Source organism: Cavia porcellus, unplaced genomic scaffold, assembly GCF_034190915.1.
Source record: "Cavia porcellus strain 051 isolate PalLab524CR breed Dunkin Hartley unplaced genomic scaffold, mCavPor4.1 scaffold_17, whole genome shotgun sequence".
In the NCBI taxonomy this organism is placed as follows: Eukaryota; Metazoa; Chordata; class Mammalia; order Rodentia; family Caviidae; genus Cavia; species Cavia porcellus.
This window is the reverse complement of record NW_026947500.1, coordinates 7,864,918-7,878,536: the sequence shown is the minus strand read 5'-3', so window position 1 is coordinate 7,878,536 and position 13,619 is coordinate 7,864,918. Positions and strand designations below refer to the sequence as shown.

Below are 13,619 nucleotides of genomic sequence, written 5' to 3'. Positions count from 1 at the left end.
AAACCATATAGCCAATATATATTGAATATTAATTGTGTGTTTTACTTTTCTGCATCTGACTTGGTTTTACAAGGGAAACAAAATAATTGCACAAGGGTTACATAAAATTCATGTATACCATTTATAAAATTGACCAGATATTATCAGTCCTCACTATCAATATCTTTAACCTTATGATAATATTATAGTAGATATTTACATTTTTATACAAATACATATCACTGTTTATTACCTGAAGCTAACCTCACTCCTGCTAAATTATTTATGCATCCGTTTTAATATGTATTTTGCATCTGACAGGACAACTTTCCTTAGGACCCTCTTACTGACCCACCTGTCATTATGAGGGGGTAAACAATGTCACCTTTCTAGAGCACGATGAATTACAAAGAAGTTGTAAAGTACACCATCCATCATGCTGGCACTAAGTAGGTTTCTGAAGTAGATCTCAAATACCACAAATGCTGTTTAGACTGTTACCAGAAAGCACAAATTGGAAGCTTATACAAATGGTCCTATGATGAATGGACATGACAGCTCTTCAAAGGAAAGGGGCACTCCCCTTCTACAAATAACCTTGTCAAAAGCAAGAGCTATAGTGAGCTCTGCCGGCAGTGAGGATGGAATAAATTAAGAACTTGTTAATAGCTCTGCCTCATAGAAATTCATGCAAACAGAATGTACTCAAAATAAAAAAGGAGGTGTGCCCAAATCATCAGCCACAACCACTCAAGCTTGATTTGCATTAGGGAATGGTCTACAGAAACCCAAAAAAATCACCAATGCCCTATTAATTATGATACATGAATTTCAATAGATCCCTAAAATATGTATACAGTACATATACCAGTGTTCTCTATGTGTATACCATTGTCTCCTGGAAATTTCTTCACTTTGGAGAATAATCTTAATATAATTTGAGTTTTAAAATATCAGTAACAATAAACTTAAATTTTATGTACTTAGTATAATAGATTTTCTCTATTTGTACAATTAGTAAAATAATTATCATCAATGACTCCATCTAATTTGCATGATTAATTTCTCAAACTATGTTCTTCAAATGCAAGATGTTTATCTATAATCAAATTTTAGTTTCCCTGAACAATCCTCTGTTTACAGGCCTCATATCTGAAAGATGGAGAGTATTTCTTCATTTATTTCATTTATACTTTTTCTCTCTTTTACAATCCCTTTTAACTCATTTTTTTTAAATGGCAGTTTTAATACATTCAAAGATGGTGAATAGGACTTACAACGTCATTGACATTACGAAGGATCAGTAGACCATGGCTTTTATATAAAACAAAGACACTAAATTGTATAACTTATAAGACGATGGAGGAAAGGGAGACACAAGTTGCGGATCCATGGCTTTTCCATATCACCTAGGTAAACAGTTATCAGTGTTTGCAAAAATAAACTGAAGAGCAAAAAGATTCCAAGGCACTACTCACGTCTTTGTGGTTGTTCTGTCTTAGACACGCTGTTGTCAGGGGATAAATTATCTCACTGGATTTGAGCCAATTGGATGAAAGAGAAGGCAGGAGATGTGCAGGGCTTATGCAAGGTTAGGAATCCACAAGAATATATATGGGTAACTTAAACTCTTGGATTAAGTCCAAAGCTTCTGAACCAAGGAGAGGGTACTGGCTGTGGCTATTTTTATTAATTTGCAGGTGTGTTTCATTTCCATTATTGGCTCCCAGAAATAATGTATATTAATCAAATCAAATTAGAAGAGTCCTACACTAGGAATACTACAGACATTTAACATTAAATTAAATTCTAATTAATTTAACAGTGAAACTTCTCAAGGTTGTGCTGGGTTTTGTGCAGCACTGCTGAAAGTCAGGATGTAATAAAATTAGAGTAGAAACAATGCTGAAACACAAGCAAAGCCACATCTACCCCCCCATTCCCTCCAAATAAAAGCTTATATTAAGGAACGAGCATTCACTGTTACGTTATTTTGAGCACTTCTGATAAATAGCTTTAAATGACCTAAATATGTCATATATTATCCATAATTAATGTGAAGTAAAATTTTCAGAAAATTGTACCATTACAAGTCAGAAACACAAATTTTTATTTGTTTTAAATGAGAATTACAGTAGTAGCAAACCAGTGATCAATAATGTTGTACATAATATACATTGTTCTTACCATAGACTATTCTGTACCCTCCAGAATAAACGTATATTAGTTAATTTCTCATGACAGTTTTAGAAAATTAGACCTATTGCTATTTTCCACACAGAGACAGGAGAACTCAGCACTAGATGGTTTAAGTAATAGTAATGGCAGAGTTGAGATTTAAAACTAATCCATGTGTCTCTAATAGCCTTTCACTTAACTACTATGCCAAAGTTACATAGTGCCAAAACCTAGCCAACCCAGAAAAGGTGGAGGAAAAATCTACACCTGGTTCCGTATCACATGTGTTTTCTATCACGAAAGCATAAGTGCTGTATTTCAAATCTGATATGTGTGAAAACATCAATTTTCCACCTCATTTCTTAGGTACTTACACAACCTCAAAACACAATCTCCTCCATTTCCATTCTTTCTTTCCATTTCAGTGTATTAAAATTGGCCTCTTCAAAACTATAAATGACATAAACTTGTACTTTATGGCCTGGGCAAAATCTGAATGACTGAGTCACATGTTCAACACCTTTGAGTTCACTTCTAACTTGCTTTCACTTTCAAAATATGACAAGAAAAACATCAGGCAATTTCTATCTTCCTTCCCTTTCCTGAGGCCTCCACAATGAGAACATTTAATGGTTACTTTTTTGTTGCATCTTGCCAGTTAGTTCAATTTAGATGAAAGCTGTTGTTTTCTAATTCCATTTCACTGTAAATGACAGAGACAAATGGTCATATTACCTCGAGAGTTCCTTTGGCAGAATAGGCTGCATATGAGTAGAGCAGATCTTGGCTGCCTTCTGTTCTGGCTCTCTCACTGCAAGGCTGGCCATTAGGATGAAAACACTGGCCGCTGCTGCTCAGCGTCACGGTGCTGGGCGCAGGGCCTGGCACATTTAGCAGCACGGAGTAATTCACAAACTGTACATCTTCTAGACCCAGCAAGGTCCACTGAGTCTTAATCTTCGTTGAAATTTCCATATCATCTTCACTTCTATACAGCTCTAGCAAATTTCTGGAAAAAAATAAAATTACTTTTTAAATAAAGGGAAATCTTTATTCTTTTGAGATATGACAGTTCAATGTGTTAACAATTTTTACAGATGTAGGAAATGGAAAAATGACTAAGACAATATCCTATCAAAAAATTTATGGTGTGGTAGAAAAGTATGGCCTTACAGAAGAATTATAGAAATTCAAGCAGGATGAGTCAGTTTCTTAAATTAAGAGCTAAGCTCTGTGATTTAAAAGAAGAGTGATTAATGCAAACTAGTTCTCACATTGGTTCCAATCCTGCTGTCAACATTGTCACAAAACATTTAAAATCAGTTCCAAAAATATGAATCATTTTGATTGAGATAGTTCTGCACCATGCTTAATGTGACTCCATATAAAATTATTGATTAACATAGAGCTATTGCTATGTAAAATAATAGAGTACATTAGATACAATTTGTATGACAAATTATGATTTGTCATTATTGCTCAATGATGCAATGAGCAATAAATTCAATATACAAATAGTAAGACCAAAACATAGGTTTCCAAACCAATATATTTGGGTCACAATACACTTATTCCATAATCTGCCATGATACTATCTATTTTTGTTGATAGTATTTTACAAGTTAGACAAAAATCTATGTGGAATACAACTGGGTACGGGCACTTAATAATAGTTTAATCTGATTTTTTTTACATTTTGTAGCTGCAATGGAAAAGAACCAAATCATAAGTAGCTTCAAGTACCAATGTATTTATTATAAGAATTTCATTGCCATCCAAGCTATTACTGTTAACGTTTATATTGCTATTTTTGCCTATTACACTTTTTTCTTGTATATACATATTTAGATGAGGACCCACTTTATTCAAGGACCACAAACAGAACACATCTGGAAAGGGAATTAAAAAGTAGACAATAGCATAGCAAAGCATTACTGGAGACAAAAGGCAGGTTTGTTGACATAGCTTGGAAGCTGGCCTATACAACGAGATGCAAAAATAAACAATTTCTAAGATATATTTTTCAATATTTAGGATAAAATTCAGGTTCTCCAATGGGAAATAATAATATAATTATTATTTAATAATAAGTTTAGGTTCTCCAATGAGAAATAAAAATATAATAATATATCTCTAGCCATTTTTATTTTAGTTCTGAGAAAAGTTCTTGCTAAATTTTCCAGGCTAGCTTTGAACTTTGGATACTTCCACCTCAAACAAAGATTAAGGGGATGTGTTTCTTTCTTAATTTCCTTATAAGTAATTAGTTATATCAATCAATGGTACAGTGACATTTAAATATTATGAAAGACCAAATTGAAAGTTTCATTTTTTTCTTCACCTTGACAATGGCCTGCTTTCTATCCTGTTCATTCATTATATTATTTCTTGCCTTGCTGTCTCTTGTTTGCCTATGGCTACAGCATCCTCTCTGGACTTTCTGAGATAGGCCAAGTAAATTGAGAAAAAATTCACTGAACTGGATTAAACAGTTATTCAGAATGCACTTTAATAATATTCTTTTGAACTACAAGTAAACTGAAGATTCAGAATACATATTTAACTTAAGCAATTTTAATTAAATATGGTAAATATTAACAGAAAAATGGAAGAACAATTTGAGTACTGCTTTAAATTTTGTTTGTCAACAACTGATGAACATAAATATATCAGTGAGTATGGAAGATGTTAATCTGTATTCATTTCGTTGATCTCCGTTCCTAAGTGTTTCACAGTGTGAACATGTCAACCAAACACTGAATATTTCAAGATGCTTATGTTTTACAATACTGCATGATCTCAAAAGGCAAATCAAATGCTTTTTAGAGGATTAACTGAACAACAAGTAATTTATCACAATTCCAGAGAAAGTCGAATTATTATTCAGTACAAATCTAAATTTAAAATATTAAATAATGTATATTCTTTTCTCCTCCTACTGGATATGTGCTTTTACATTATAACTTCAGTTTTCCGTGTTGTGAGGCAATTTGAATGTATGAAGAATATGCAACCTAAAAACATGAAAATAATGAAAGAAAAATCTCAGGGTATGTAATATAACATTTCAAGTATAATTGAACATCTATGTACCCTTATAATTCTAACACCCTAATCCTCAGGGTCATCATCAATCTGATTTTTTGTTTCCCATTATCTCGTCATTATAGATTATATTTCTGTGTGTGTATAACACTTCATCCTTTACTTTTATGTGTTTTATTATTATGTAATTAATATACATAGTAATGTTATACATAGTAACTTGCTTTTTTCCACTCAGAATAGTGTATGTGAGTTTTCTTCAGATTTTTAACAGTTCTCCTGAAACAAATATTTGAAATTGGTTCCCATTTTTCATTATCATAAACAACTCTGCATTGAACATTTTATTCCTATTTCCCAAAGACATGCACAAGAGTTTCTGAGGACTAGAAATTATGTGTTTAAAGAGCATGCACCTGTGTAGCTTTAGTAAGAAATGCCAAAGTGTTGTAAAGGATTTTGATTGCTCTCCTGCCAGCTCTTCATGAGAGTTCTTGTTCTTTCAATCCTGCTAACACTTGGTTTGTCTTGTCTTGTGTTTTATTTTACTCTTTTGCAAATGTGATGAATGCAAAATTGAATATCATTGTGTTTAACTTAGAAGCATTATCACTTTGTTGCAAGATGGACCGAGTTTTCCAAAGATTTTTGTTCTACCAGCACTATTTAAGAGCCCCACTGACAATGTAGCTGATTATTGATATCCAATTTAGACAAAATTTTATCCTATTGTGTTTTAATTTGTATTCCCATGATTACCAATAAGGATGTTTTCACAAATTATTTATCTATATTTCTTTCCTTTTCTGTATAATAACTGGTCTTGGTTTTTGCCTTTGGCATTTTTTTGTTTCTTGGTTGGTTCTGTTTTGTTTTGGTTTGGTTTTGGTACTGGATCAACCTTTTTAAGCCAAAACCATGACATTTTCTTCAGGTTCTACTTCTCTTTTTATTTTTATATACTGTGTGATGATGAAATAAGTTCATAGCTTTGACATGCATAATTTTAATTTAGCGTGCTGAATATACATTTTCTGGCATGCTGTAGAAATATTTCTCATACATGAGGTCATGAATTTGTTCTATTTTTTTCCTAAAGGTCGTACAAAACTGTTTTTCTCATTTTTGGGTTATCGGTACAAGGATCAGGTGGGAGCAAGAAGGAAAGGATATAAAGATGAGAGGTTGGCATCCGTTTCACTTTTCCCCACATGAACAACTATCCTAGCACTCCTTGTCTAGAGTCCTGCCTCGTGTGTCACCCGGGCTTCCATGTGTGCATCACTCTGTCTGAGCTCCAACTCAAACTCTGCTAGACTCTTGGATCCATCTTCATAGTGATGTGCTTTTCAATTATTTCTTTTTCTTTTTCAGATATCCATCATAGCAAGTTGTCTCACTTGTTCTTCTTGAAGACCATCTTCTTTCTCTTTCTCTTCGATACTAACACTGGAATTTCGATGTCAAAATTGTCATTAGAATGACACTGAGACTAAATCAGAATTTGAGAAGATATGCCATCGTTAAAATAGCATTACATCCTTAGTATTATTGTCATAATCTGAATGTATGCATACCCCAATATCCAGTTGTTAAAAGTTATTAAGAGGTACGGAGATTGGTGTACTTATGAAAGGGGCCAAGGGAAGACTTTTGCTCTTCCCACAACATACAAAGACAAAGCTGAAAGGCACTCCTTTAAAAAATAAAATGCTCCAACCAAACACTGTGGTCACCTTGATTTTAGAGGTCCAGCTCCATAATTGTGAGCAAGGTATTACTGTTACTTATGAGTTGAAGAAATTTCCAGTCTAAGTGTTTTGTTATAGGAGCTTGAATTGACTCAAGTAGTTATTAAATTTCTGGTAAATGTTAACATAAAAATATGATTTGTGATTAAAATATTTATCTTGATATTGCTGCTATAAAGGAATGTTACCGAGTTCTATAAACTAACTGCTAAAGTTTGTTATTAACTACCTTATTATCTTGCTTTTTGTTTATGTTAAAAATGTTATATTGAAAGTTTTATTACTTTCATTCTCATCATTTATGTATTTTTAAAAATTTTTATATGAGCTATGACTTCTATGTGAGATTTAATAAAGCATCCAATAAAGTATGTTAGTAGATATTCATGTCATATTATTGTTTGGTAAATATTGGCTATAAAATCTTGCTCCAACTCTCCAATTGTTTAGAGTTGTTTTGTGAATGAATATGGAATTATATCAGAAATTTTGATGCATATATTAAGAAAAACATATGATATTTTCATTAATATGGTGTTATATTAACAAATTTTTCACTGTTAGATCAAACTTCATTTCTAAGATAAATTTATTGCTTAATAATGTGCATTACAATTTAAAAATTATTTTGTGGCTTATTTTTGATAATACTTTGTTAAGAATTATTTTACATTTAGTTTTAAAAGCAAGTTGGATTCTTTCAGGAATAATGTTCATCCCTGATTTGAAATTATAAAAATCTCACATAATAAAATAAGGAATATATTCTTTTGATCTGTTCTTTGAGAGAAATGGATATGGTCAGAATTTTTGGTTATTCTCAGTGTTTTACTTGCAATACTTGGGACTGAACCAATGTCCTTCACACTAAGCTATATCTCCAACCCTTTATTTGTTTAATTTTGGATACAAAGTTTCTCTAAGTCTCTAATTTGTCAATGTTGGGCTCAAACGTGTGATCCTCCTGCCTCAGCCTTCCAGAGTACTGAATTACAGATATTAGCCACCATGATGAGTAGAGAAAGAAATCATTCCTAAAGTGATAACTGCATTTGCTATAAACTAAAGTCTCAATGTATTTAGGACAATAAGATTTTTTATTTCTTGAAATCATCGCTCTTTCATTGTTCTTTGTGTCAACTGCTATTAATCCTCAATTTTTTAAGTTTCTCGTTTCATCACTTGCAATGTACTTTTTCCCATACTTTTCTGTATTTCTCTACTGTCCTGTCAGGTCAGGTTAATAATCTTTATAGTAGGGTTATTGGAGGAGTAGGGTTATTGTAATACATGCAAAGTGTTGCGAAAATATTTATTCGAATGCTATCTCCAAACAAAAATGTACTAACTTGAAAAGGTAAATATCAGGTAAGACGATTTCAAGTATTTAATGTTTTTCCATATAATTTGAAGGTGAAACTCTTGAAGCACAGTTAATAATTGTGACCTATACTACTCTGCCACTGATTTACACTGCAGATATTTCTTCCAAATTAATGTGTTTTTATTTGTCACATTTTCCAACATGGTAGAGTTTAGATTATTCAAATTTCCTGGGTATGGTTGTGACATTGAAGTGACTGACAACATTTTTATAGTAAGTTAAGTAATGAAAATTTAGTAATTTAAAAATATATCATAAAAGATGATGGTGGATTTTTTGGTAAAACAGGATTACAGAAATAATATTTGTCAGATAATATTACAGAAATAGCAAAAGCATCAACATTTAATAAACAATAACCAGCATTCCAAAAAATTGATCATAAATTAATAAACACCTATTCAATATCTTCTAAGGCTTTGCAAAATGTTGTGTTTTTTTAAAATTTTATTTTAAATTTATAATTAATCTCTTGTTACAACACAATTTAAAAAGGCCACATATGAGTTCACTTTCTGAAATTATGAAAGACTAACATTGTTTTAAATAAAATAGTCATCATCAAGATAGTATCTTTGTGATGCAAATTATTTGATTAAAAATTGTATTTCTTAATCATTTCAATTCACTTAACATGTTAATAAGAGTAAATTTTATTGTGAATTTACAGGGTTTTTTGAACATTTCCTTCCACAATGAATATTTTGTGATTTATTCTGAACAATTCTATTATAATCTAATAGCTTGCCACATTGATAATTGTTATTAAAAAGTAATTGCAACGTAAACTGTTTATTGATTTTATTCAAAGTTACTCTATTGAGAATATGTGTCACCCCAAATCTCAAAATATTTATACAATAACAACACGTTGTATTCTGCCTTAATTTTTAAAATAAGGTTTTCATGGCCCAGTAGTTTTGGCAGATAGCATAATGAACTCTCAAGCCTGAGTCTTGAATTTGGAAGTAACATTGGCATTAACCTTCCATTGTCCTATGGAGAGTGGAAATGGAAAGATTTTGGCTTTCATAGACAAAATTCTGTTTATATCAGTGTTCAACACCTGCTACTTGATGAGTCACAGAGCAATACTGATGTCAAAATTGGAGGAAACGATGCATGTAGTATTCCTAGTTCTATGGTGCATGCCAAGAGTGTACTATAAATGAATGGAAAAAGTAAACATGTAGAGAAAGATACTAATACTACACAGGAGGTTCAAAATCTTGTATACAAGATGATATGTACACACTCATACTGATAGTTGGTATTTCTTATACATTTAAAATATCACATTCAAGTATGATCTCTTTGACATGGTATCTGAATTTATGGAGTTCTATGAATTGTACATTATGTGTGTGTAAATAATCTAATGATTCTGTAGCATGAACTAACTTTTTATCTCTTAATTCTGTCTTGAAATGTTAAGAATAAACCACAAGGTACAACTGTAATACCATATAATAATAAAAAATTACATGGGTAAGAGACAAAAACAGAGTCCCATGGCTTCCCCCCATAAGCCATAAATCTCAGGCCAAATGCAATCATGATTCTTTTCTCAACTACTTCTTACTTTCTACAATAACATACTAGCAGTAAATTGTATATTAATTGTCTACTCTATAGATTCAAAATATTGTGTTGAATCATCACACAGCTCTCATCTAACTACAGTTGTTGCTATATTTCTGGTAAGAAAATTGAACACTATAAATATAATCAACATACATAATAAATCAGAATTTTTTCTACACTATTTAGAAAGAGCATATATTTTCAGTCTTAGATGCTTTACAAAAGCAATCAAAATGTTGAGTGTTACAAAGCACAGTGTATGCATAGGATAATCAAAACTTGAAGGGCTGGAGGTGTTTAAAGATCTTTCCTAGCATGCATAACATCCTGGATTTGATCCTAGTACTGAGAAAGTAGTGTACCTAGTAATGAGACCTAGTACCTAGTACTGTACCTAGTACTCAGTACCTAGTACTGAGAAAGTATGAGGGTTTTGGAATGAAATTTTTGTCCTCATACAAAAATGGGAAATAAATAAACTATTTTGGGAGTAAAATCAAATCATTTCAGAGTTGGAGTACCATTTAAAAGAAAAAAAATGAAAGCAAAACTTCATATATCGCATATTTCAAACTAATACAGTAGTAGATTCTCTGAAAGAGATTGTTTCACTGCCTCTCCTGTTGATCAAGGGGTACACTTACAAAGCTCTCTACTTTGCAAGTAGTAGAGGCATGCCAATGAGTTCAGATAATGATATGTGCATACTTAATTAACTTGACATTTATATTAAATAAATGTCCACAAGACAGTTAAACAAGATCGATTTAAAAACAAAATAGCATGCACAAAATAAACTCCCAAGATTTTTATGACTACTTACAGTAGAAAAAAAATCATTATTATAACTACATCTTTCACTCTTGTACACATGGACAGAATAGAAAATTCAACTCTGGTTAACATGAGTACACACTTGGATTGCATGGAGAAAAGCAGAATAGAGCATCTCGTGATTAAGTATTTTAAAGTGGTTATTCTGAAGAAAATAACTGAGTCGAATAAAAGCCTTCCAAGGCATAAAGATTACTAGGATTTTACAGAGTTTCCTAGAGGTGCCCAGAAATGTTATTCTTTTCTTTTTTTTTTTTTTTTTATCGGTACCGGGGATCGAACTCATGACTGCCTGCTTACAAAGGCAGGCGCTTATGCCGCTGAGCTAAATCTCCAGCCCCAGAATTGTTACTCTTACTGTCAATAATAACTGGCTCCTGTGCCTCTGTATTTCAGGAAATATAGCTGTCATAGGTCACTTTTCAGATTGCATTACTTTAATTTATCTAAAATAAATCTAAAAACAGTTCACAAGATGGACAAATTAATCCAATCAGTATGGCATTACAAGTCTTCAATTTAATCTGTTTGGTTCTCTAACGCAGTGACATAAACTTGGATGGTATAGAAACTTAGAGAGTTTTGATTAAAGAACTCACCCTTCCAATTTTCCTAAAAGCAAGTGCATGCGTTACTTAATAAATAATTGGGGAAACTTATGCCACTTAATGAGATTTTAACAGAATTGACTGATCCCCATTACATTTCAGAATATTTATAGTGTTTTAAAAAATACCTACACGCTAATATAATTTCTTCTTTTTTGATGATTAATATAAAGATCATTGTCATGGTTTATGCCTGTGCCCCCCAGGCCTCATGAGTTTGAATTGTGCATTTGTTATTCATTCATTGACTAGTGCTTGGATTGATGGTGTCAGTGCTCCACCCACAAAGGGGTGGAGCCAGGATGTGATGTAATGGCAGGAAGAAGGTGTGTTTTGCTCTTTGCTGTTTCCCTGCTCACTGTTGGTGGCCACCATGAAGGGCGGCCAGCCATGCCTGCCTGCCTGGGAGCCAACTGAATGTGGACTGAAACCTCCAAAAACTGTAAGAAATAAACCTTTCCTTTCCCAACTTTGGGCTTCAGGTATTTTGTGTCAGCAAGGAAGTAAAAAGTAACTAATACAATCATTAATGCATTTTTCTTCAGTCAAGACAAGTAGTAAGTCTTACGTATTTAACACATACCAAAACTCCAAACACAGTAACTTGCCACAGTAAACAATAACCAATATCCAATAAATTCATTTTCTAAACAAATATAGCTTTAAGGTTGTTTTAAAATATAATTTTAACATTATATAAATTTATATTTTCTTAAACAGAGTATTAAGTCTTGAGTATTACTGCAAGACTGACTTGAACTCTGAAAGTAGCTTTATAAAGTGAGGGAGAATATATTTTAAAGTATTTGTCATCTTCCTGTGACAGTGACAGTAAGATTATGTCAGAATAATGAATGATAGCCCTCATAACAATAATGAAAACCAGTGATAACTTAATTACTTGTATCTTGTTAGCCAAGTTTATTTTTTGGTAGTAGTGAAATCTTCATAAAATCATATGTATCACATGATAACTGCATAAACCAAGAGACAACTAACATTCAGTCCACTCAAACTGTGAAACACTTTGAAATCAGTCTATAGAGATGAATGATCTACTGAAGTAATGACAACTTGGGAACAAAAATGAAAACTGAAAGTCCTAAACAATAGACATAAAGATAAAAGTATACTGCACATTGTGTTACTCGAATATGGTGTCAATAAAACACTGCATCCTTGTTATGTACACAAAGAAAGTAAAAAGCTTCTTGCTAAGCAAGAAATGAGCAGTATTAATATCAGTGTATTTCTAACACATACTATTTCTAATGGGTATTCTGCTGAACCAAATGATTAATACACCATCAAAAGCATTCGCAGGGAATAGTATGTGAGTGGAAATGGGGCATTTGGGGATGGTAGGATACAGAATGAAAATATTCTGGATTGTAGACTCAAATAAACAGAGTTTAAGTTTTGCATAAAAGGAAGATGGCCTTGTACATATAAAAACCATCTGATCCTCAATTTAAACATTGCTGTCAGAGCAGGCTGATACCATTAATCTGTAAATAGGTAAAGTTTCAAAGTATAAAATTTTTCAGCAAGAAAAAAAAGAGGAAAACTTCTTGAAAAGAAGTTAAATTTGTCTTTATCTGTGTGTATGTACACATATGCATGCGTGTGTATGCATGCATATCTAGTTTCTTATTATCTTGTATTTATCCTTGATGCTCATTAAATTCATGAATGCACAACAGAAAGCTATTATGTTCTCAGATTGAAGGAGGAACAAAGGCATCGGGACAGTGGTCATCTGAACAAGCATACACTGCCTATTTACAATGTCAGAGTAAATGGAAGTTACCCGTCTGGCAGAACCATTTTAATTTTTTTCATAGTCAACCAACTCTCCCTTTGCAGTACGACAGGTACATTTTTAGACTTTGCCATCTGATACCTTTTCTCACCCTAACAATCTTGCATTCCCCCCTCCAACTAATCATTGAATGTCTATTGTATGACAGCCAGTGTATACTTGCAATAGAACAAAATAGATAAATTTTACTGACCTCAGTTCAAGTAAGATGTGATTCATAATTTAGAAAACAAAAGTTGAAATTACAAAAGATGCAAATTAATAATAAAGTTGAAAATTTTAACAAACTTCCATCTATAGTGAAAAGAATAAGAAAAAGACTAAGCAAATAACATGTTAAAAATTGCCCAATATTTTTTTTAAAAAATGACCAATTTGAAATACATTGAAAAGTATTCATAATGATATTTTAAGTGTCCACACTTAAAATAATG

At 32.2% G+C, this 13,619-nt stretch overlaps 1 protein-coding gene across 11 annotated transcripts in view; it reads right to left on the bottom strand.

The window, feature by feature from the left end:
• The window catches only part of Naaladl2 (N-acetylated alpha-linked acidic dipeptidase like 2), a 1,233,816-nt gene that overhangs the window by 513,377 nt on the left and 706,820 nt on the right, over positions 1-13,619 (bottom strand). For all 11 annotated transcript variants that reach the window (XM_063229030.1, XM_063229028.1, XM_063229032.1 and 8 more), the window contains one exon: positions 2,893-3,166. In XM_063229030.1, coding sequence (XP_063085100.1) covers positions 2,893-3,166 — 274 coding nt within the window. The remainder of the gene's footprint in view (positions 1-2,892; positions 3,167-13,619) is intronic.